The sequence below is a fragment of the Oncorhynchus clarkii genome, chromosome 19, assembly GCF_045791955.1.
Source record: "Oncorhynchus clarkii lewisi isolate Uvic-CL-2024 chromosome 19, UVic_Ocla_1.0, whole genome shotgun sequence".
NCBI lineage: Eukaryota > Metazoa > Chordata > Actinopteri > Salmoniformes > Salmonidae > Oncorhynchus > Oncorhynchus clarkii.
Window position 1 is genome coordinate 47641257 of NC_092165.1, and position 20934 is coordinate 47662190.

Genomic DNA, 20934 nt, shown 5'->3' on the forward strand with positions numbered 1-20934 from the left:
TGAGGACGTGGAACCGGTCTCGCTGAACCAGAGTGAGGACGTGGAACCGGTCTCGCTGAACCAGAGTGAGGACGTGGAACCGGTCTCGCTGAACCAGAGTGAGGACGTGGAACCGGTCTCGCTGAACCAGAGTGAGGACGTGGAACCGGTCTCGCTGAACCAGAGTGAGGAACTGCTTGCCCCACACACGGACTCGATACAACTTTCTCAACAGAGACGGCCTCAAGTCCTTACCAAATGAGTGGTAATCTCACTTAAAACATCTGATCAGTAAGGCTTTAAAACACAGCCTACGTTACTGTGTTCTGCTACACTACTGTCACATTGATGCTGGGAATTCAAATCAAATCAAATTTATTTATATAGCCCTTCGTACATCAGCTGATATCTCAAAGTGCTGTACAGAAACCCAGCCTAAAACCCCAAACAGCAAGCAATGCAGGTGTAGAAGCACGGTGGCTAGGAAAAACTCCCTAGAAAGGCCAAAACCTAGGAAGAAACCTAGAGAGGAACCAGGCTATGTGGGGTGGCCAGTCCTCTTCTGGCTGTGCCGGGTGGAGATTATAACAAAACATGGTCAAGATGTTCAAATGTTCATAGATGACCAGCATGGTCGAATAATAATAAGGCAGAATAGTTGAAACTGGAGCAGCAGCACAGTCAGGTGGACTGGGGACAGCAAGGAGTCATCATGTCAGGTATTCCTGGGGCATGGTCCTAGGGCTCAGGTCCTCCGAGAGAGAGAAGGAAAGAGAGAATTAGAGAGAGCATATGTGGGATGGCCAGTCCTCTTCTGGCTGTGCCGGGTGGAGATTATAACAGAACATGGCCAAGATGTTCAAATGTTCATAAATGACCAGCATGGTCGAATAATAATAATAAGGCAGAACAGTTGAAACTGGAGCAGCAGCACAGCCAGGTGGACTGGGGACAGCAAGGAGTCATCATGTCAGGTAGTCCTGGGGCATGGTCCTAGGGCTCAGGTCCTCCAAGCGAGAGAAAGAGAGAAGGAGAGAATTAGAGAACGCACACTTAGATTCACACAGGACACCGAATAGGACAGGAGAAGTACTCCAGATATAACAAACTGACCCTAGCCCCCCGACACATAAACTACTGCAGCATAAATACTGGAGGTTGAGACAGGAGGGGTCAGGAGACACTGTGGCCTACTCCGAGGACACCCCCGGACAGGGCCAAACAGGAAGGATATAACCCCACCCACTTTGCCAAAGCACAGCCCCCACACCACTAGAGGGATATCTTCAACCACCAACGTACCATCCTGAGACAAGGCTGAGTATAGCCCACAAAGACCTCCGCCACGGCACAACCCAAAGGGGGGGGGGGGGCGCCAACCCAGACAGGATGACCACATCAGTGACTCAACCCACTCAGGTGACGCACCCCCTCCAGGGACGGCATGAGAGAGCCCCAGTAAAGCCAGTGACTCAGCCCCTGTAATAGGGTTAGAGGCAGAGAATCCCAGTGGAAAGAGGGGAACCGGCCAGGCAGAGACCGCAAGGGCGGTTCGTTGCTCCAGAGCCTTTCCGTTCACCCTCCCACTCCTGGGCCAGACTACACTCAATCATATGACCCACTGAAGAGATGAGTCTTCAGTAGAGACTTAAAGGTTGAGACCGAGTTTGCGTCTCTGACATGGGTAGGCAGACCGTTCCATAAAAATGGAGCTCTATAGGAGAAAGCCCTGCCTCCAGCTGTTTGCTTAAAAATTGTAGGGACAATTAGGAGGCCTGCGTCTTGTGATCGTAGCGTACGTGTAGGTATGTACGGCAGGACCAAATCAGAGAGATAGGTAGGAGCAAGCCCATGTAATGCTTTGTAGGTTAGCAGTAAAACCTTGAAATCAGCCCTTGCTTTGACAGGAAGCCAGTGTAGAGAGGCTAGCACTGGAGTAATATGATCAAATTTTTTGGTTCTAGTCAGGATTCTAGCAGCCGTATTTAGCACTAACCAAAGTTTATTTAGTGCTTTATCCGGGTAGCCGGAAAGTAGAGCATTGCAGTAGTCTAACCTGGAAGTGACAAAAGCATGGATTAATTTTTCTGCATCATTTTTGGACAGAAAGTTTCTGATTTTTGCAATGTTACGTAGATGGAAAAAAGCTGTCCTTGAAATGGTCTTGATATGTTCTTCAAAAGAGAGATCAGGGTCCAGAGTAACGCCGAGGTCCTTCACAGTTTTATTTGAGACGACTGTACAACCATTAAGATTAATTGTCAGATTCAACAGAAGATCTCTTTGTTTCTTGGGACCTAGAACAAGCATCTCTGTTTTGTCCGAGTTTAAAAGTAGAAAGTTTGCAGCCATCCACTTCCTTATGTCTGAAACACATTCTTCTAGCAAGGGCAATTTTGGGGCTTCACCATGTTTAATTGAAATGTACAGCTGTGTGTCATCCGCATAGCAGTGAAAGTTAACATTATGTTTTCGAATAACATCCCCAAGAGGTAAAATATATAGTGAAAACAATAGTGGTCCTAAAACGGAACCTTGAGGAACACCGAAATTTACAGTTGATTTGTCAGAGGACAAACCATTCACAGAGACAAACTGATATCTTTCCGACAGATAAGATCTAAACCAGGCCAGAACTTGTCCGTGTAGACCAATTTGGGTTTCCAATCTCTCCAAAAGAATGTGGTGATCGATGGTATCAAAAGCAGCACTAAGGTCTAGGAGCACGAGGACAGATGCAGAGCCTCGGTCCGATGCCATTAAAATATAATTTACCACCTTCACAAGTGCCGTCTCAGTGCTATGATGGGGTCTAAAACCAGACTGAAGCATTTCGTATACATTGTTTGTCTTCAGGAAGGCAGTGAGTTGTTGCGCAACAGCCTTTTCTAAAATTTTTGAGAGGAATGGAAGATTCGATATAGGCCGATTAGTTTTTTATATTTTCTGGGTCGAGGTTTGGCTTTTTCAAGAGAGGCTTTGTTACTGCCACTTTTAGTGAGTTTGGTACACATCCGGTGGATAGAGAGCCGTTTATTATGTTCAACATAGGAGGGCCAAGCACAGGAAGCAGCTCTTTCAGTAGTTTAGTTGGAATAGGGTCCAGTATGCAGATTGAAGGTTTAGAGGCCATGATTATTTTCATCATTGTGTCAAGAGATATAGTACTAAAACACTTGAGCGTCTCTCTTGATCCTAGGTCCTGGCAGAGTTGTGCAGACTCAGGACAACTGAGCTTTGAAGGAATACGCAGATTGAAGGAGGAGTCCGTAATTTGCTTTCTAATAATCATAATATTTTCCTCAAAGAAGTTCATGAATTTATCACTGCTAAAGTGAAAGTCATCCTTTCTTGGGGAATGCTGCTTTTTAGTTAGCTTTGCGACAGTATCAAAAAGGAATTTCGGATTGTTCTTATTTTCCTCAATTAAGTTAGAAAAATAGGATGATCGAGCAGCAGTAAGGGCTCTTCGGTACTGCACAGTACTGTCTTTCCAAGCTAGTCGGAAGACTTCCAGTTTGGTGTGGCGCCATTTCCGTTCCAATTTTCTGGAAGCTTGCTTCAGAGCTCGGGTATTTTCTGTGTACCAGGGAGCTAGTTTCTTATGAGAAATGTTTTTAGTTTTTAGGGGTGCAACTGCATCTAGGGTAAGTTGAGTTCCTCAGTTAGGTGGTTAACTGATTTTTGTCCTCTGGCGTCCTTGGGTAGACAGAGGGAATCTGGAAGGACATCAAGGAATCTTTGTGTTGGCAGGCACCACGAAATTTATGTGCCGATTATGTATTGCGTATCTCACGATTTTATATATAGATATAGGTAGATATTGCTATTCAATACTGGGATTTTATTGCGATTTTATGTTCTAAACATTGCTCACTATTTGTCTGCTGTAGAGGGATAAGAGAGAGCATGACAATGAGTTTTGATCAGTCATGGAAATAAAATGGCTGAAAACATGTTGGCTCACTATTTAAAAAGATGGAGAACAAGTTACGCTACCGATACTTGGAGTCAAAGTATTGATATTATATCATCCAAAATAATAGCACTGTATGTAACTCTTTCCCCCCCCCAACACTAATTGCTACATTGGCCCCATTGTTTGAACCTGAACAATGGACGGTTGGAGAATAAAGGAGGTTCTGAAGACCTCCACTTGATCTGATCTGTGTAAGTGGGCTTGTGGAGTTCTTTACAGCCACCCTCCATTAATCCATTGTAGCTCCTCTCTAAAGCACTCGGAGGTGGTTATTAACTGACAGGGAGAGAGTGAGGGGAGAGATGCTCTGGGAGAACAGGGAAGAGAGATGGAGAGAGTGAGATGTGCTGATAAGTGTGTGTGTGTGTGTGTGTGGTAGGAGCTCTCTGTCATCCACAGCAGTCTCTTTTCTCTCAGCGTCAGTGCAGGGGTAGGATATAGCAGTGTGTCAGAATATCCACCGACTGACTTCCCCCATGGTGAAATGTGGATTCAGAATTCAACCAGGATTTCTTCTTAATTCACTGTCAGAATTCTCCAAGGTTCCGTTGCCAGGGGTTACCATGTGTTCTGTGCATCGTGTGGCTTCACACTTGATGTCTTCATACATTGTCTGTACATCTCTATATGTGCTAACATCAAACAGTATGTTCATGATGTCCTTGGAAGGAGAAGTTTGACTGTTTTAGATAGGAAGTAATGTTCTGTTCTGGTTTCACAAAGCATCTCTGGGATGTAATGAAATCCCATGCACAATTTCAATGGACCTACAGGTCTATTCTTCCAGTGTTAATGTGGTCTTTAACACAATTCCACCATTTGTCTCACATCAGAAAGCGACGGCCAACTGCACTGATCTGTCTAACTCGCAAACAGTCATGAGATAGCTAAAAAGAAGTTGGGCAACAATATGCTTTCTTAACATTCGAAACTGTTACCAAGGTGACAGACCACTGAGAACCCCCTTTCATCCTCCAGTCAGAGTTAATCTTACCAAAAACCATAAACCTTTTGCTTATATTGATATTTTTTTCATGGGCAAGTCTTCACTGCCTAATTCTACATCTAGCTAAGGTGCTTTGTGGTGGTAGAATCGGTATTTTTTTTGAATTCAAAATGTGCACGTAAATGTCTGCATGCTGGCTGAACCAGTCTCAAATCCATCCATATGAAATGAAAGGCAGGAATGGTAACATTGTCAGTTCACACATGCCATACAGAATTCTCCCTCTAGCTAGCTAGCTATTGTAGTGAAGTTCTAGCTTATGCACAAATTAGTTTTAATGAAATCTGTCAGTCAGATACATGCTGATATCTGAGAACCGTCTCATAACCTTGGTTCCGTACAACTTCATCAACAACCTGGCAAACTAGCTACCATATGGCCATTCACACAAGCTTGCAATAGGGTGTTGGTTGGAGCAAGTTTGCTCAAGTGATCCAGCATGGTTTGCCATAGCAGCCAATGCGTCATAGCTACCGAGAGTGGAGAAATTATCAGAAGTGTTAGGAGAATACGCAATTATTATAAAACAATTTTTAGATGAGTTCCACGTCTTACAAGACAGACTGGTCTCTGCAATTTGGGATCCTTGGGAGTAGAGGTCGAACAAATTATTTTTCAACGCCAATACCGATTTATTAGAGGACCAAAAAAAGCCGATACCGATTAATCGGACAATTTAAAAAAAAAAAATAATAATAAAAAAAAATAAATAAAAAAAAAGTTTTACATTTAATTTATTAGTAGGTTGGGAAAAGTATGTGAACCCCAAGGCTAATGACTTCTCCAAAAGCGAGTCAGGAGTCGACTAACCTGGAGTTGAATCAATAAGATGAGATTGGAGATTTTGGTTAGAGCTACAGCCATTTAAAATAAACTCACAAAATTTGAGTTTGCTATTTACAAGAAGCATTGCCTGATGTGAACCATGCCTCGAACAAAAGATCTCAGAAGACCTAAGATGAATAATTGTTTCCTTGCATGAAGCTGGAAAGGGTTACAAAAGTATCTCTAAAAGCCTTGCTGTTCATCAGTCCACGGTAAGACAAATAGTCTATAAATGGAGAAATTTCAGCACTGTTGCTACTCTCCCTAGGAGTGGCCGTCCTGCAAAGATGACTGCAAGAGCACAGTGCAGAATGCTCAATGATGTTAAGAAGAATCCTAGTGTGTCAGCTAAAGACTTACAGAAATCTCTGGAACATGCTAACATCTCTGTTGAAGGGTCTACAATACGTAAAGCACTAAACAAGAATGGTGTTCATGGGAGGACACCACGGAAGATGCCACTGCTGTCCCCAAAAAAACATTGCTGCACGTCTGAAGTTCGCAAAAGAGCACCTGGATGTTCCACAGCGATACTGGCAAAATATTCTGTGGACAGATGAAACTAAAGTTGTGTTGTTTGGAAGGAACACACAACACTATGTATGGAGAAAAAAAGGCACAGCACACCAACATCAAAACCTCATCCCAACTGTAATGTATGGTGGAGGGAGCATCATGGTTTGGGGCTGTTTTGCTGCCTCAGGACCTGGAGAGCTTGCTGTCATCACCGGAAAAAGGAATTCCCAAGTTTATCAAGACATTTTGCAGGCAAATGTAAGACTATATGTCCAATTGAACCTCAACAGAAGTTAGGTTATGCAACAGGACAACAACCCAAAAGACAGAAGTAAATCAACAACAGAATGGCAGAAGAAAATACACCTTCTGGAGTGGCCCAGTCAGTCCTGTCCTCAACCCAATTTGAGATGCTGTGGCATGACCTCGAGAGTGGTTCACACCAGACATCCCAAGAATATTGTGGAACTGAAACAGTCTTTTAAAGAGGAATGGACCAAAATTCCTCCTGACCATTGTGCAGGTTTGATCCGCAACCACAGAAAACGTTTGGTTGAGGTTATTGCTGCCAAAGGAGGGTCAACTTGTTATTAAATCCAAGGGTTTACATACTTATTCCAACCTGCACTGTGAATGTTACACGATGTGTTCAATAAAGACATGAACAATTATCATTGTGTGTGTGTTATTAGTTTAAGCAGACTGTTTGTCTATTGTTGTGACTTAGGTGATGATACAATTATGACCAATTTATGCAGAAATCCAGGTTATTCTAAAGGGTTCACATAATTTCCCTAACCTCTGTTTAAGGATTTATTTAATCTGACAGACTTGGATAGGTCTCCACCAATATACTTTCTCCAATCCTGTAACTTGATATCAGTTAGGCTGCAGGCCTATAATGTTGAGAAAGGGAAGGAGTAGGAATATAGGCCTAAAAGTCATGTCCTCTGTTGGAAGAGAAGCGAGGTATTCTTCTGGCTAAAGCCTAGATTGATGGTCTCTGTGGGCTAGACACTCCCTTTCCCTTAACCCTCGTCACATCCTTAAACCTGATGCTCTTCTCTGGGAACAAATAGAAACCAGTTCTTCAGAAATGAACTGAAACAGCCCTTTTCATTGGTAAAACTAAGCAAAACAGGGTTGAATGGAATCTCAGGATGTTTTCATCATAGTCAGCCAGGAGCAGAAAGCTCTCTGAACCCTTTAGGGCACGCTGTCATCTTAGGGCTGAATAATGATTTTAAAACAGTCCAGAAACAAAGCCTTTGGCACAAAAATAACTCAGCCCTACTTTACAGAGCTGTATTTCCACTTCAGTAAAGTTCATCTTGTTTAATTGAATTCCTTTTCACCTTGTAATCCCGTCATGTGGGGGGAAAAAAGCACATCTTATCCTTTTAATTTTACAATGGCGGTTGGCTATTACAGTGGTTGACACGCACGCGCACACACGGCATTCTGTGGCCCAGAGGTACGAGAGGAAGTAGCAAGGGTGTGTGCCTGCGGCAATAGGAAGTGTGTTTGTGATGTCATAGTGCATGCTCAGTGTTATCATTAGGAAACCTGCTCTTTGTTACCCACTGAAGAGGAAAGTTTCCTTCAACTAAATAAATAACTGCCAAAGCCTCGATATCCAGGACAGGAGTTATGTTATGCAACCAGAAAACATACCACACACACATTTTAATAAAACCCACCTTACATAATATTTTTCTCTCTTTTGATTGCCTATTTCTGCATTTTAATGTTCAGCCAGCAAAGGCTTCCTCTGGAAGATGGTTTCCTGTCTCTCTGGTCTTTCTAATTTTTTTGTTGGCCTGTCTTGAGGATTATGATCAATCCTGACTGGGCGATAAAAGAGCTCAGATGAGGCCTTTTGGATGGGGCCTCGTGGCCCATGAATAGAGATGCTGCTGCTGGGATAGTAATTGCAGCCAGTTGAATTTACCAAATGGTACCAGACAAAGAGAGAACGGAAGCCATAAGTTGTCGAGCAATTAGTGGCCTGGGTAGGCCTCTGCTGTTACCGACGGCCCCTGTCTACTGTATGCCTCTGCGTACTGGGGACACACACTCACAGACCACTGTACAGTACGCCTGTATCTGAGAGGCAGAGTGAGTACTTACTCAGGGATAGTGTGTCTGGATGTGCTCTTCTAGTCTCCCTGTGGGACTCATTACCTCTCATCATGCAGACGTACAGGAACCAACAGCATCTGCTTGGGAAGTCCTGTACAGAGAATGGATGCTCCTCAATAGTCATAAATTACAGGGCTTCTTCTCCTTGTCCCCTTTCCCATATCTGCAGTGATATAAATGGTGCATTCATGCAGAGTCTCCTTTAAAGTAGTCTCTATTGTGAGGATTTAAGTCGATGCCAACTGCTAAGGGCACACAACTCCAAACTAACACACTCATCAAGACTGACAGTTGCCATGGTGACAGGGAAGCCTGAGTGGTGTGGTGTCCTGGAGCCCCCTGAAGAGAGAACAGTCTGACCTGTGTGTGGCTGACACACACAGTCTGAAAGATGGAGGATGGCTGGTCAAGATAAGATAGGGCCTGGAATGTTTTGCTGGTTATTCATATTTTGCTCCCCAGGGGTGTGAAAGTAATGCGGGAAAATCGAGGTCACAAATATTATTATTATTATCCCATTACTTGTGATGTCGACTTGACTTTCAGAAATCAGAAGTAAGCACTCGTCTGTACAGGCTACCCTTCTCTTTGTTCATAGTTAAGTCCAGCGTCTCTCTCGAGTGTTGGCTCAGCCAATGTCTTATTAAATCTGCGGTCAGTGTTTTTTTGTTGTCTGTGAGTGAAGTTCCATCTGCTAATGCCCTGTTCTCATCCTCTCCCCATCCTCTCCCCATCCCTGCAGGATAGCAAGGACATTTTCTTTCTACCCTGTCGAGATGGGGCTGGCTGGATGCTTTGGCCTTCAGTCTCTGCTCTGCCTCTGTGTGCTGGTTAATCTGTACCACTGCCCTCCCTAAACAACCCCTTTATCACTACTCTCTTCGTTCCAACTCCCACCAGTCAGCAGAAAAAGCTTTCCTCTTAGAGGTGTCTGAAGTGTTGAACATAAACTCATAGTTGTGACTGAGAGTGGAGAAGGAGCATATCATTGGGTGATTTAGAGGCTTGTTTTCACAGAAGTTGAGAGAAATTAGTTGTGATTCTTTCCTTTATAAAGGTGGTTCAACTTGTTTAGCCTACCTGCTGTCAGCAGATCTGTCTGTATGTGATGCCTGAGGATACAGGTGCCCTGGGCCTGTATCCACAAAGCATTTCAGAGTAGGAGTGCGGATCTAGGATCTGTCCATAATCATATTTATTATGACCTATGTAAAAGACAAAACTGATCATAGATCAGCACTCCTACTCTGAGACACTTAGTGGATACGGGCCCTGGTCATGACCTTTAACCTCACTAGCTATTGAGATCCATCTATTTAGAGCCTTCAGTATTTGCCTGGGTGTGTTTGTGTTTTTAGATGTGATCTTTTAGATGAGAGAAGCAGGTGAATGTTTATTTCACAGTCAATAGTACAATATAAAAGGATTAGGCTACACTCAATGTTATTCCTCCTTGATACAGTTGTAGCCAGACAGTGTTTTACAGTTGATGCTGGTGGTTAGGCTTGGGAATTGCCAGGGACCTCATGATATGATATTATCGCGACACTTACGTGCCGAAACGATATGTATTGTGATTCTCACAATTCTATATGTATTTCGATTCGATACTGCGATTTTTATTGCAATTTGAAGTTCCAAACCAGGGTTATTTTCTGGCTCAAAAGGGGGCTTGGGTGGTGGGCGTGGCAATAATTGTGGTCGGCCATCGGTTTTAAAGCTAATTTCCTTCAATTGCACACATTTTGCCATGCAGCTGAGAGAAAATGTTGCCGTTTCAACGTGAAAAAGTGCTTAGGCAGACTGCCCAAGGATTGAGAAAATGAGTTTTGATCAGGGAAATAAAAACGCTGAAAACATATTGGTTCACTATTTCAAAAGAAGATGGAGAACAAGCTATAGGATGAAAATACTGGAATTTTGGCGCAGGTACAGCTGACTCGCGCTAGCTAACGCTATCTACAGTAGCAAAATTATATATATGTACTTGGAGTCAAATATCGCTATAATATTGCGATATTTAACTGTATAGATTTTTCCCCCATCACTGCTGGTGGTCTAGCTGAGTGAAATGAGTGACTTATGTTTGGAAGAAGAAGCAGCAGCAGTAGTCTAGGCTCCATGCCCGTCAGTCCATGAACATTTAATTCGCTGTTCATCACAGACAGGGGCTTGAAGTGCACATCATCGAGAGCTAGGGAGCTGTAAAATGTATGTGAGGCTAGATGTGATTTTTATACAGTCATTATGCTGTGACGCTTCTCATTTTAGAGGCAGCTTGATGTCCTTGATTGGCATTTATGGACATGTTTCCATAGACGTCAACACAATAAAAATAAACGATGATGAGGGGTCCCTCTATTGAGCCCAGTACATTATACAGTCTGAATAGCATGCAGTTCAGTTCAGCAACATCACCTGACCTTTCTACTCTCTGTTGGAAGCTCTGACGGATGTAGAGTTGTTAATTCTCCTCCCACTCATTCACTTACCTCCTGGTTGACTCTCCCTCATTATGTATGCAGGAGGAGAGGATGGAGGGAGTGCAATGATCACTCTGAACATGGGCTGAAAAGAGGGCTCCTGTTGAGTTGTGCACACACACCACTCCAGCTTGGCCACTGTGTTTTAGAGGCACGCAATGATCCACCCACACACACTCTTTCCCACACACTCTACCACACGAGAGTGGGCTTCAGAAACGAGCTTGGCAGTTATACCTTGTGTGCTTTTCCTATGTTCATACAGGGCGTTCACTCACGACTCTAGAATGTAGAGAAAACGGGGCAATTCAAGAGGGTGCTACGAAATGAATGTCAAAACATTTTCTTTGCCGCATGTCATTATATATCACATACAATGAATCATTACATTGTTCTCTACAGTATTATAACCTTAATATAGTGGTTGTGTTGATGAAATGACAACGTTAATTTGCTGTGACCATTGCTAGTTTAGGCCACGCCTCTCTTGGTTGTATTTCTTCCATATTTGGCTTTGGAATGTGGTACAGTACAAGCTTTACGCATGTTGTGGATATCAAATAGATTTTTGATTGATCTGTCATTTTCATCTCCAGATCCTTGGCTTTCATTGGCTATATTGGCGATCAATCCACGTTGAGGGGCTGTTTTCTATGGCGATTTAAAGGGAAAGACTCAAAATACACAATGAAAAATAGAAAGAGATTGTCTTCTCGGAGGGTGGATATTGACATTTGTAAATAAATATATATACATAATTCTGCAGATTTCCTAATAGTAAAAGCCCATGTTTTCACTCAGAAACCTGCAGCCACAAGTTAGCTTGTCAGTTGCCATTCGAAGTAAGCGCCGTTCTGCCACGGAGCAGCGCCACGGTGAACCATATAGTGTAGATGCATGGGGTTTGGATTATTGTTTTCCTGACGCAACTCTATTGAATGAACATATTTCTCTAAATTTGAATGAAATCATCATTTTATGGGTGAAAACCCTACATCATATTTTTTAGGTAATCATCCACACAGTCATTTCTCTTATTGTGGTCATCCTCCCTGCTGCCAAGCCGTTTTACTACATTTACCACTGTGAGGGATTTTAGTAAAGCATTTCATTCTGTTGAGAAAATAACCTGTTTGACTTGCCAAGTTGTGTTTCCTCCAGCTGAGACATTTATTGTGAGCTGAGTGCAGAGTGAAGGGCATGTTGTTCTGAGCAGGTCAGAATAGATCAGTCACCGTGTGACGTCAGGACAGCAGGTGCTGAACAGTTCTCTGGCTGATTCTCTTTCTGCATTCAGAGCCAGATATAAATGTAGTAATGAACCAACATTTTTAAAAGGCTTTTCACTCTACTGTTCACATGACCAATACACTACTAACAAATAGGTCTAGTTATTGTGACCGTTCCATTTTTACTTCACTTTGGTTCCTGTAGAGGCTTGTATGGACAGAGACCCTGTTCTGCTCTACAGTGCCAGCTTTGTGCAGGATTGTAGTACCCTCCTCCCATACACAACGTGTTGGAACTAGCCAACTCTTCAATAGCATGACAATGAATGAGGCTAGGATTGAAGTGTATTGTTTGCCAAAAGTAGCAGACTGCAATTTAATTTCCCAGTGATTTAAGTCTGATTCTCCCTGACAGATGTAGCCAACGGCTCCAGTTCGGGGTACCGGCCGCCCCCCAGGACGAAAGAGGTGGTCATCAATGGGCAGACGGTCAAGCTCAAATACTGCTTTACCTGTAAGATCTTCAGACCACCACGTGCCTCTCACTGCAGCCTTTGTGACAACTGTGTCGGTGAGTCACTGTGTGGGCCACACATGCTGGGTGGGTGGGTGGACTGAAGGTGAAGTGTGTGTGTGTGCAAATGTGTGTGTGTGCAAATGTGTGTGTGTGTGTGCAAATGTGTTTGCCTATGTGTGCAGATATTTTTCTATGTCTCAATTTGTGTTTGTTTTCTGCATGTTTGTGTTTGTGCTCTGTATATACATGTAGCTAAAAGCTATGTCATATCACGTCACAGGGAGTAACATTCGTCCTTAGGAATGTTAAGACTATCGACTTCTATGGTGTTCGACAGATGAAGCATTGGTCTTCGAGCCTTCTCTCCAGGCCCACCTGAGACTCAGTGATCACTGCTCAGCCTCCACAGAGCCACAGCCTCCCTCTTGTGGTGTTCTCCTGTTCTTTTCCCAGATACCCCATTTGGCTAGGGATTTATGGGCTCATTAACACTGAGCAGAGAAAGATGGATGACACAACTGTCATTATGAAATCTGTAGCCCCCCTTGTTTCATAACTTACTCTGAATCACCCCACCTCCCCCAGGCCTGTTCTGTTGTGGGGAGATTGGGGCTTTTACAACACTCTGAGGGACATTGTATTCACTGAACAACTTTCTCCAATCCTCCTCCATCTCCCTTTCTCCACCCATATCTTTTTGTAGTGGAAAAGCAGGCCACTACCTGAAGCAGTAGAGGAAGAAGCAGGAGGATTTGCTTCTCTCTTCCACACAAGCAGTGAGCATGCTGTCTCTAGGCTTCTCACTGACTGGCTTGTCTGAGATTCTGTGACTAACCTAGGGCTTTTCTCAACCTCTTCGAAACGAATCAAATAAAATGGTATTGGTCACGTACATATACTTAGCAAATGTACTTAGCAGATGTTATCGCGGGTGTTGCGAAATGCTTATGTTCCTAGTTCTAGTCTGGAATATACACTACCGTTCAAAATATTTGTCCATGAAAATAACATCAAATTGATCAGAAATGTAGTGTAGACATTGTTAATGTTGTAAATGACTATTGTAGCTGGAAACGGCTGATTTTTAATGGAATATCTACATTTATCAGCAACTATCACTACTGTGTTCCAATGGCACGTTACGTTAGCTAATCCAAGTTGATCATTTTCAAAGGCTAAAAAACATTTTGCAATTATATTAGCACAGCCTAAAACTGTTAGGCTGTGTAGATCAGTGTAGCGGAGGTGGAGTTGCCTACCTTCACTACATGGGGACGGCCCGTCAGGAAGTCCAGGACCCAGTTGTACAGGGCAGGGTTCAGATCCAGGGCCCTGAGCCTAGTGTTGAGCTTAGAGGGCATTATGGTGTTGAAGGCTGAGCTGTAGTCAATGAATAGCATTCTTGCATACACTACCGGTCAAAAGGTTTAGAACACCTACTCATTCAAGTGTTTTTCTTTATTTTTACTATTTTCTACATTGTAGAATAATAGTGAAGACATCAAAACAATGAAATCACATAGTAACCAAAAAAGTGTTAAACAAATCAAAATATATTGAGAGATTTGTCAAATAGCCACCCTTTGCCTTGATGACAGCTTTGCACACTCTTGGCATCCTCTCAACCAGCTTCACCTGGTGGACATTTTGAAGAAAGTAAGGTCCAACAGACTGGGATAGGGAGATTGAATATGACTGTAAACACTACAGCCAGCTGGTCTGCACATGCTCTAAGGACGTGGCTAGGGATGCTGTCTGGGCCAGCAACCTTGCGAGGTTTAACACACTTAAATGTCTTTCTGACGTCAGTCATGGAGAACCGGAGCTAATTACAATAATGATTGATTGGATTTCCTTACCACGGGAACGTCCTGTTTATGTTTCTGCTTATAGGAAGGGATGAGCAGAATGGAGGCGTGATCTGATTTGCCGAAGGGAGGACGGGGTGGGCCTTGTAGTCCCAGAAGGGGGAGTAGCAATGGTCAAGAGTCCTCGATGAACATGTAGCGTAGGCAATGTGTTGATAAAACTTTGGTCGTTTTTCCCTCAGATTTGCGTTAATAAAGTCCCCAACTAGATTAAATGCAGCCTCGGGATATGCAGTTTCCAGTTTGGACAAAATCCAGTGTGGTTTCTTTAGAGCCGTCGTGGTGTCTGCTTGAGGGGGAATATGCACGACCGTGACAATGCCCAAAGAGTATTTTCTCGGGAGGTAATGCATTCCAAATCGGGAGAGCAAAAGGATTTGAGTTCTTGTTCTTACCACAATCACACAATGAGTTGTTAATCATGAAACGTGGGAGGAGGGTAACATACACCTTTGTTGCTCCTTGTTTCAGCAAGGTGCCTTCGGTTGCCTAGGTAACACACCTCCCTGCAACAGCACATGTAGTTAGGAGCAGAGAAGAGCTGAGGAGAGGAACATTTGCAAGTTTTTTTGCTGTTCAAACGATTACAATGGTGAAAAATAACCATCATCCAAAATTCCAGAACGGTGAGCCCTGCTCATCACATTCTCTGTTTACTTTTCTCTTCCTTAAGCTCCTCTCCCAGCTCCCTCACAGCATGCACATTCCTGATTATCTTTACATAGCTCGAAGCATTGAGATTTAAATGGCAAATATCCAAAAGCTGTGTATTTAGATAGTGTTCCAAATATAGATTGTTTACACAAAATGTCTAAGCTAAGCGTAGAAATGCACCTTTTATTCTATTGTATTCATGTATGCCCAGGCATATTTTGGAGGCACGTTGCCAGAACTGAATCCTGACAGTGGTTCTCTGAGACTGGATTCTGGCTTTGTGAGATTAATAACACACACACACGGACGTGCGTACAAACACACACAAACCGCGTCATCACCAGACTTTGTCTTTTATTTCTATTGAAAGAGTGGTGTTTGAAGCAATCTGCCTGAGAACAGTACTGAGTGGTGTCTGAAGCAATCTGCCTGGTAACAGTACTGAGTGGTGTCTGAAGCAATCTGCCTGGTAACAGTACTGAGTGGTGTCTGAAGCAATCTATATGGTAACAGTACTGGCACACTGGATTCTACTATAATGGTCCTTTGCCTCCTGTCAGCTTCAAGTCCTCACACAGTCAGACAAGTCCCTAATGGAGGTCTCTCAGGATGTTATTATCCATGTGCCCACAGTACCACTCATTCACAGACCCACTTAACTCTGCAGCAGATTTGGGCTGTGGATACACAGCCTCCCTCCTCTCTGTGTAATAGCTCCTGTTTGAAATGGCAGCAGCAGTCTGAAACAGTAGCTAATCATGCCAGGGCTCAAAGGGAAGGCTCACTTCCTGTAATTTGGATGTAATGTGGGATGTGGATAATTTCCATTATAATCACAGTTCACATTCTGCCAGGGAGGTTTAGGTAGGAGTGTGGTTAAGGTGCCAAGAAGGCCCACTGCGGTGTGTGTGTGCACCCCAGGGACAGGCACTTTAACTGTAAATAGCAACATTTAATTTGCCATCAAGGTGGAAATGGTGAACTGTATGTGGGTTACATACTGTGAGTCTGGTGCTTTGAATATACTGCTGTTTTTCAGAGGCATACCTCTACCTACCTTTTGTATCTGGCTGTAGCCAGCTTCCTCTCGCTGGCAGGTAGGCAGTGTCTCAAAGCTCTAGTACACTTAATATAAATATTCCATCTACACCTTATTCTCTGTCTCTGTGTCTCTTTCTCTGTCATTCGCTCTCTCTGCACCCTCCCCCTTTCTCGCTGTGTATCTCTCTCCCAAGCATCATTGCACTTGCTTAATGTGTCTTTAATGTGAGTTTCTCTCTTCTCTTTCTCCGCAGAGCGTTTTGACCACCACTGTCCCTGGGTGGGGAACTGTGTTGGGAAGAGGAACTATCGTTTCTTCTACATGTTCATCCTCTCCCTCTCCTTCCTCACAATCTTCATCTTCGCCTTTGTCATCACACATGTCATTTTACGTAAGTAATTGACAAAGATTGTACACACACACACACACACACACACACACACGTCTTCCTCCTGGTTCTGGTTGTGTCAGAGCAGTGAACCAGCAGGCTGTAAGTGGGCGGGCGTTGTGAAGCCCAGCAGTATTCTGGCTCCTTACCATCCCCCCCAGAGTGAGCAGATAGTAGAGTCTGTGTGTGGGTGAGGGTGAGTGGGTGAGGGCGAGTGGGTGAGGGCGAGTGGGTGAGGGCGAGTGGGTGAGGGAGAGTGGGTGAGGGCGAGTGGGTGAGGGCGAGTGGGTGAGGGCGAGTGGGTGAGGGAGAGTGGGTGAGGGAGAGTGGGTGAGGATGACGGCTGAGAAAACAACTGGAGAAAAGAATGGAAGTCACAAATTAACCAACAGAGAATTCTCTCTTCAGTTGATCTTTCTTTTGTATCCTTCTCTTGATTTTGACTGTGGGCAAAATAGAAATGCTAGTCTCCTTCTGAAGAGAAGTCTGCTCTGTTTACAAATTGTTATATTGCCCACGTCACTATAACAAGGTTACCAAGCCCCTCTCCTGTACAGCCCATATAATTATAGTAGTCCTCTCAGAGTAGCTGTGGAGGGCACCTAGCTAGAAACACCTGCCACTGTTATGGATGAGACCAGCAGCACAGAGATCAATATGTCTCTGGTGACCGAATTAGGCTAGATGGCCGTATTTGATTGTGCTCCTTCTCCTCCCCTCTCTATCCTGTATCCCAGATAGCAGATCAAATGTAATGGCAATTAAAGTGGGTGTGCTCTGTCTTGCTCAGCCTCAGCATAAACTTGCTGACTGAATTTTTAATTTTTAAATGTTTAACTAAGTGTTTATGGCGTATTATAACCAATCCGCCCTGCATCATTATGTGTACACACAGCACAGGGAGCGCTGTACGCCACTTTATACTCTGAAGGCTTATCACTATCAGTATCTTGTGTGCCAGTACAGACGGGTTGTCTTCTGCTGATCTCATAATCCTAGCCTATTAGTCAAAACGCTTCACTGTAGACTAATGATATTGTCCCTTTTTGAGAGGGGCTCTCACTCCCTAACATAGTGTCAGATATATTGTAGGTGCCATGGTATTTTGACCTTCTAACTGGTGTTGTTACATGTTGTCAGCTTTGAGAGGGTATTGTGCTCTATCCCCTAGTAGCCTACAGTACATCGGGCTTCGCTCCATTCAAAGCCGAGCTCTGCGGCTGACCTTTCACCTTACTCAGTCTAAAGTAGTTTTTTTTAGATTGTTTAGAATGTTTACCCGTTATTAAACTCTCGTCTCTCACTGCAGGATCCCATCGACAAGGGTTCCTCAACGCACTCAAAGACACTCCTGCTAGATATCCTTTCTCACAATGGTGTTGTGTATGTTTTCTCTCTCCTCTTCTGCCTTCTCCTGCCAGTCCCTGCCTCTTCCATGCTGTGATCTGTCCTGTTCTTCAGCTTTGCTGTGCATGACTGCTGTCCCAACTGGTGCCTCTGTGGTTCCCTCCCTCTCATCTAAATTGTCTCGATCTCACTCCCTCTCCATCCTCCCTCCCTCCATCTCTGTGTTGCGTTCCTAACAGCAGGATTTGTCTTGTGTCTTCCGAGAGGTTGACAGCCGCCTGGGGTGGAGAGGATGACCCTGTGGCTGACCCTGTGGCCACTACTGTTCAAAATACTACTAGAAGCTAGCTGCTAGCCATCCCATAGTCTGCACAACTGCAGAGGAACAGTAGTTTTGCTTTGATGTTAGGGCCAGGCATTTTTTCTGCCCAGATCAAATAGTTATTACAATATATATATTTTTTATTTATTGGAATGCTTTTCAGTTTTAAGCCAAACAAAAATGCAAATCCTCAGCATGGAACTGTTCTATGATTTCCCTGTGTACTAGTGTCACTTCTCTGTGCCTCTCACCTCCCAGACAACTGTAGACTGTATTCTCCATTTCAGCGGCCCGGCCCCCAGGTAATCTATAATCTGCCAGCCGGGCTGCTTGATGTGTGAGTGTGTCTGTCTGTCGGGCTTCATTTGTCTGTAGGCATGCTGCTGCTCTCTCCTCTCTCAGGGAGATAAGAAGCATGTCAGGCCCTCTGGTGAGGAACCGTGTGGCAGGCTCAGCTGATAACACAGCAGCCCAATGTTGTACAGCAGCACAGTGCTTTAAAAAGGCATGCAGGGGATGAGGCCTGACAACATCTATCTCACCAGTCTCCTGTATGTGAACGATGACATCCTTTGCTTGTCCTTGAGGGAGGAGCGGGCAGAAAGTCATCATGGAGGAGATGGTAGTTGGATTAACTCTAACCTGCCCGTGTGTGTTCTCTTTTCTTTTAGTGTATGTATGGGTGGCAGGTAGCCTAGTGGTTAGAGCGTTGGACTAGTAACCAAAAGGTTGCTGGATCAAATCCCTGTGCTGGCAAGGTAAAAATGTGTTGTTCTGCCCCTGAACAAGGCAGTTAACCCAAATCCCTGTGCTGGCAAGGTAAAAATCTGTTGTTCTGCCCCTGAACAAGGCAGTTAACCCACTGGTCCTAGGCCGTCATTGTAAATAGGAATTTGTTCTTAACTGACTTGCCTAGTTAAATAAAGGTAAAATAAATGTGGCTGTGTGTGCAAGGCTGGCACAGGAGTCAGGACATAATGACAGTAGTAGTAGTAGCAGCCCAGGGGAAGCACTTTTACATAACTCCTCTCACTGGGATTAGGGTTTGGCAGTATACTGTATTTTACAATATACTGGTATTGATGCATATACATGGCTCATCGCGCTCTAGCGACTCCTTGTGGCGGGCCGGGCGCCTGTAGGCTGCCCATGTCGTCAGTTGAACGGTGTTTCCTCCAACACTTTGGTGCGGCTGGCTTCTGGGTTAAGCGGGCGGGTGTTAAGAAGCGCGGTTTGGAGGACGTGTGGCTTGACCTTCGACTCCTGAGTTGCAGTGATAAGACAAGATCGAAAAAGGGGGTAAAAAATAAAAACAATTAAAATAATAATAAATCAAAATAAGGCATAGATTTTTTTGCTCATATTGCGCAGCCCTGGAAATGATCAAATACCATCATACCGCTCTAACTCTGATTCTGCTGCTCCTGGTTCTGCTGCTCCTGATTCTGCTGGTTCTGATCCTGATTCTGCTACTCCTGGTTCTGCTGCTCCTAGTTCTGATCGTGATTCTGCTGCTCCTAGTTCTAATCCTGATGCTGCTGCTCCTGGTTCTGCTCCTGGTTCTGATCCTGATCCTGCTGCTCCTGATTCTAATCCTGATGCTGCTGCTCCTGATCTTTGAGAACACTGTTCCACTGTACTACCATGCTGTTTCCAGTCAAGTGAACAGAGGCCCAGGCAGGCTAGCTTGAGTAAGGACACGCATTGGCAGCAGGTCAATACTGCCCTTTCCTTTCCTCAACTCTGTGTGTTTGTATGTATGTGAGGGAAAGAGAGCAGATGTGTGTCTCTGTCTGTGAGTAAGAGAGGGTACCTGGTGTGAAATAGCTTTTCAATCGGTGATATCACTCGCTCTGAGACCTTGAAGTATTTTCCCCCTTGCATTAGTGATAGGTAACAATGTTTCGTGGGAGGCAGTTGTTGTGTTCAGAGGGTCCCTAGTTCGAGCCCAGGTTGGGGCAAGGAGAGGGATTGAAGCAGACCTGTTTCAGGAGCATGCACCTGTTACTGAGCTGTAGCATAGGACAGTGTATGTGTCAGGTTTTCCTTAACCCTTTGGTCACTGTGCTGGAGGTGGTGGTGTGTTTCTTCTCTGTCTGGTCCATAGTGGGGCTGTCTGGATTCCACACATACCTGATCAGCTCCAACCAGACCACAAATGAAGATGTGAGTACATGGACACACACACTCACTCTCTCTCTGCTTCACAAGTTAAGAGGATTGGTAAGTGTTTAACTGGATTTCTCTTAAATTGCTGAAGTTCTCATGTGTAAGACATCAGTACCTGCAAGGTTCATCCATACCCCCAGCCATCTCCTGTCTCCTACCAGATTACACAGGCACTACTAAACCCCCAGCCATCTCCTGTCTCCTACCGGATTACACAGACACTACTAAACCCCCAGCCATCTCCTGTCTCCTACCAGATTACACAGACACTACTAAACCCCCAGCCATCTCTTGTCTCCTACCAGATTACACAGACACTACTAAACCCCTTCCTCCTGTCTCCTACCAGATTAGACACTACTAAACCCCCAGCCATCTCTTGTCTCCTACCAGATTACACAGACACTACTAAACCCCCAGCCATCTCTTGTCTCCTACCAGATTACACAGACACGACTAAACCCCCTT

General features: G+C 44.3%; 1 protein-coding gene across 6 annotated transcripts in view; it reads left to right on the forward strand.

Annotated features, from left to right (window-relative positions):
- LOC139375322 (palmitoyltransferase ZDHHC14-like) overlaps positions 1-20934 on the forward strand; it is a 90382-nt gene that overhangs the window by 52830 nt on the left and 16618 nt on the right. For all 6 annotated transcript variants that reach the window (XM_071116996.1, XM_071116995.1, XM_071116991.1 and 3 more), the window contains 4 exons: positions 12575-12730; positions 16494-16631; positions 17938-17986; positions 20361-20463. In XM_071116996.1, coding sequence (XP_070973097.1) covers positions 12575-12730; positions 16494-16631; positions 17938-17986; positions 20361-20463 — 446 coding nt within the window. The remainder of the gene's footprint in view (positions 1-12574; positions 12731-16493; positions 16632-17937; positions 17987-20360; positions 20464-20934) is intronic.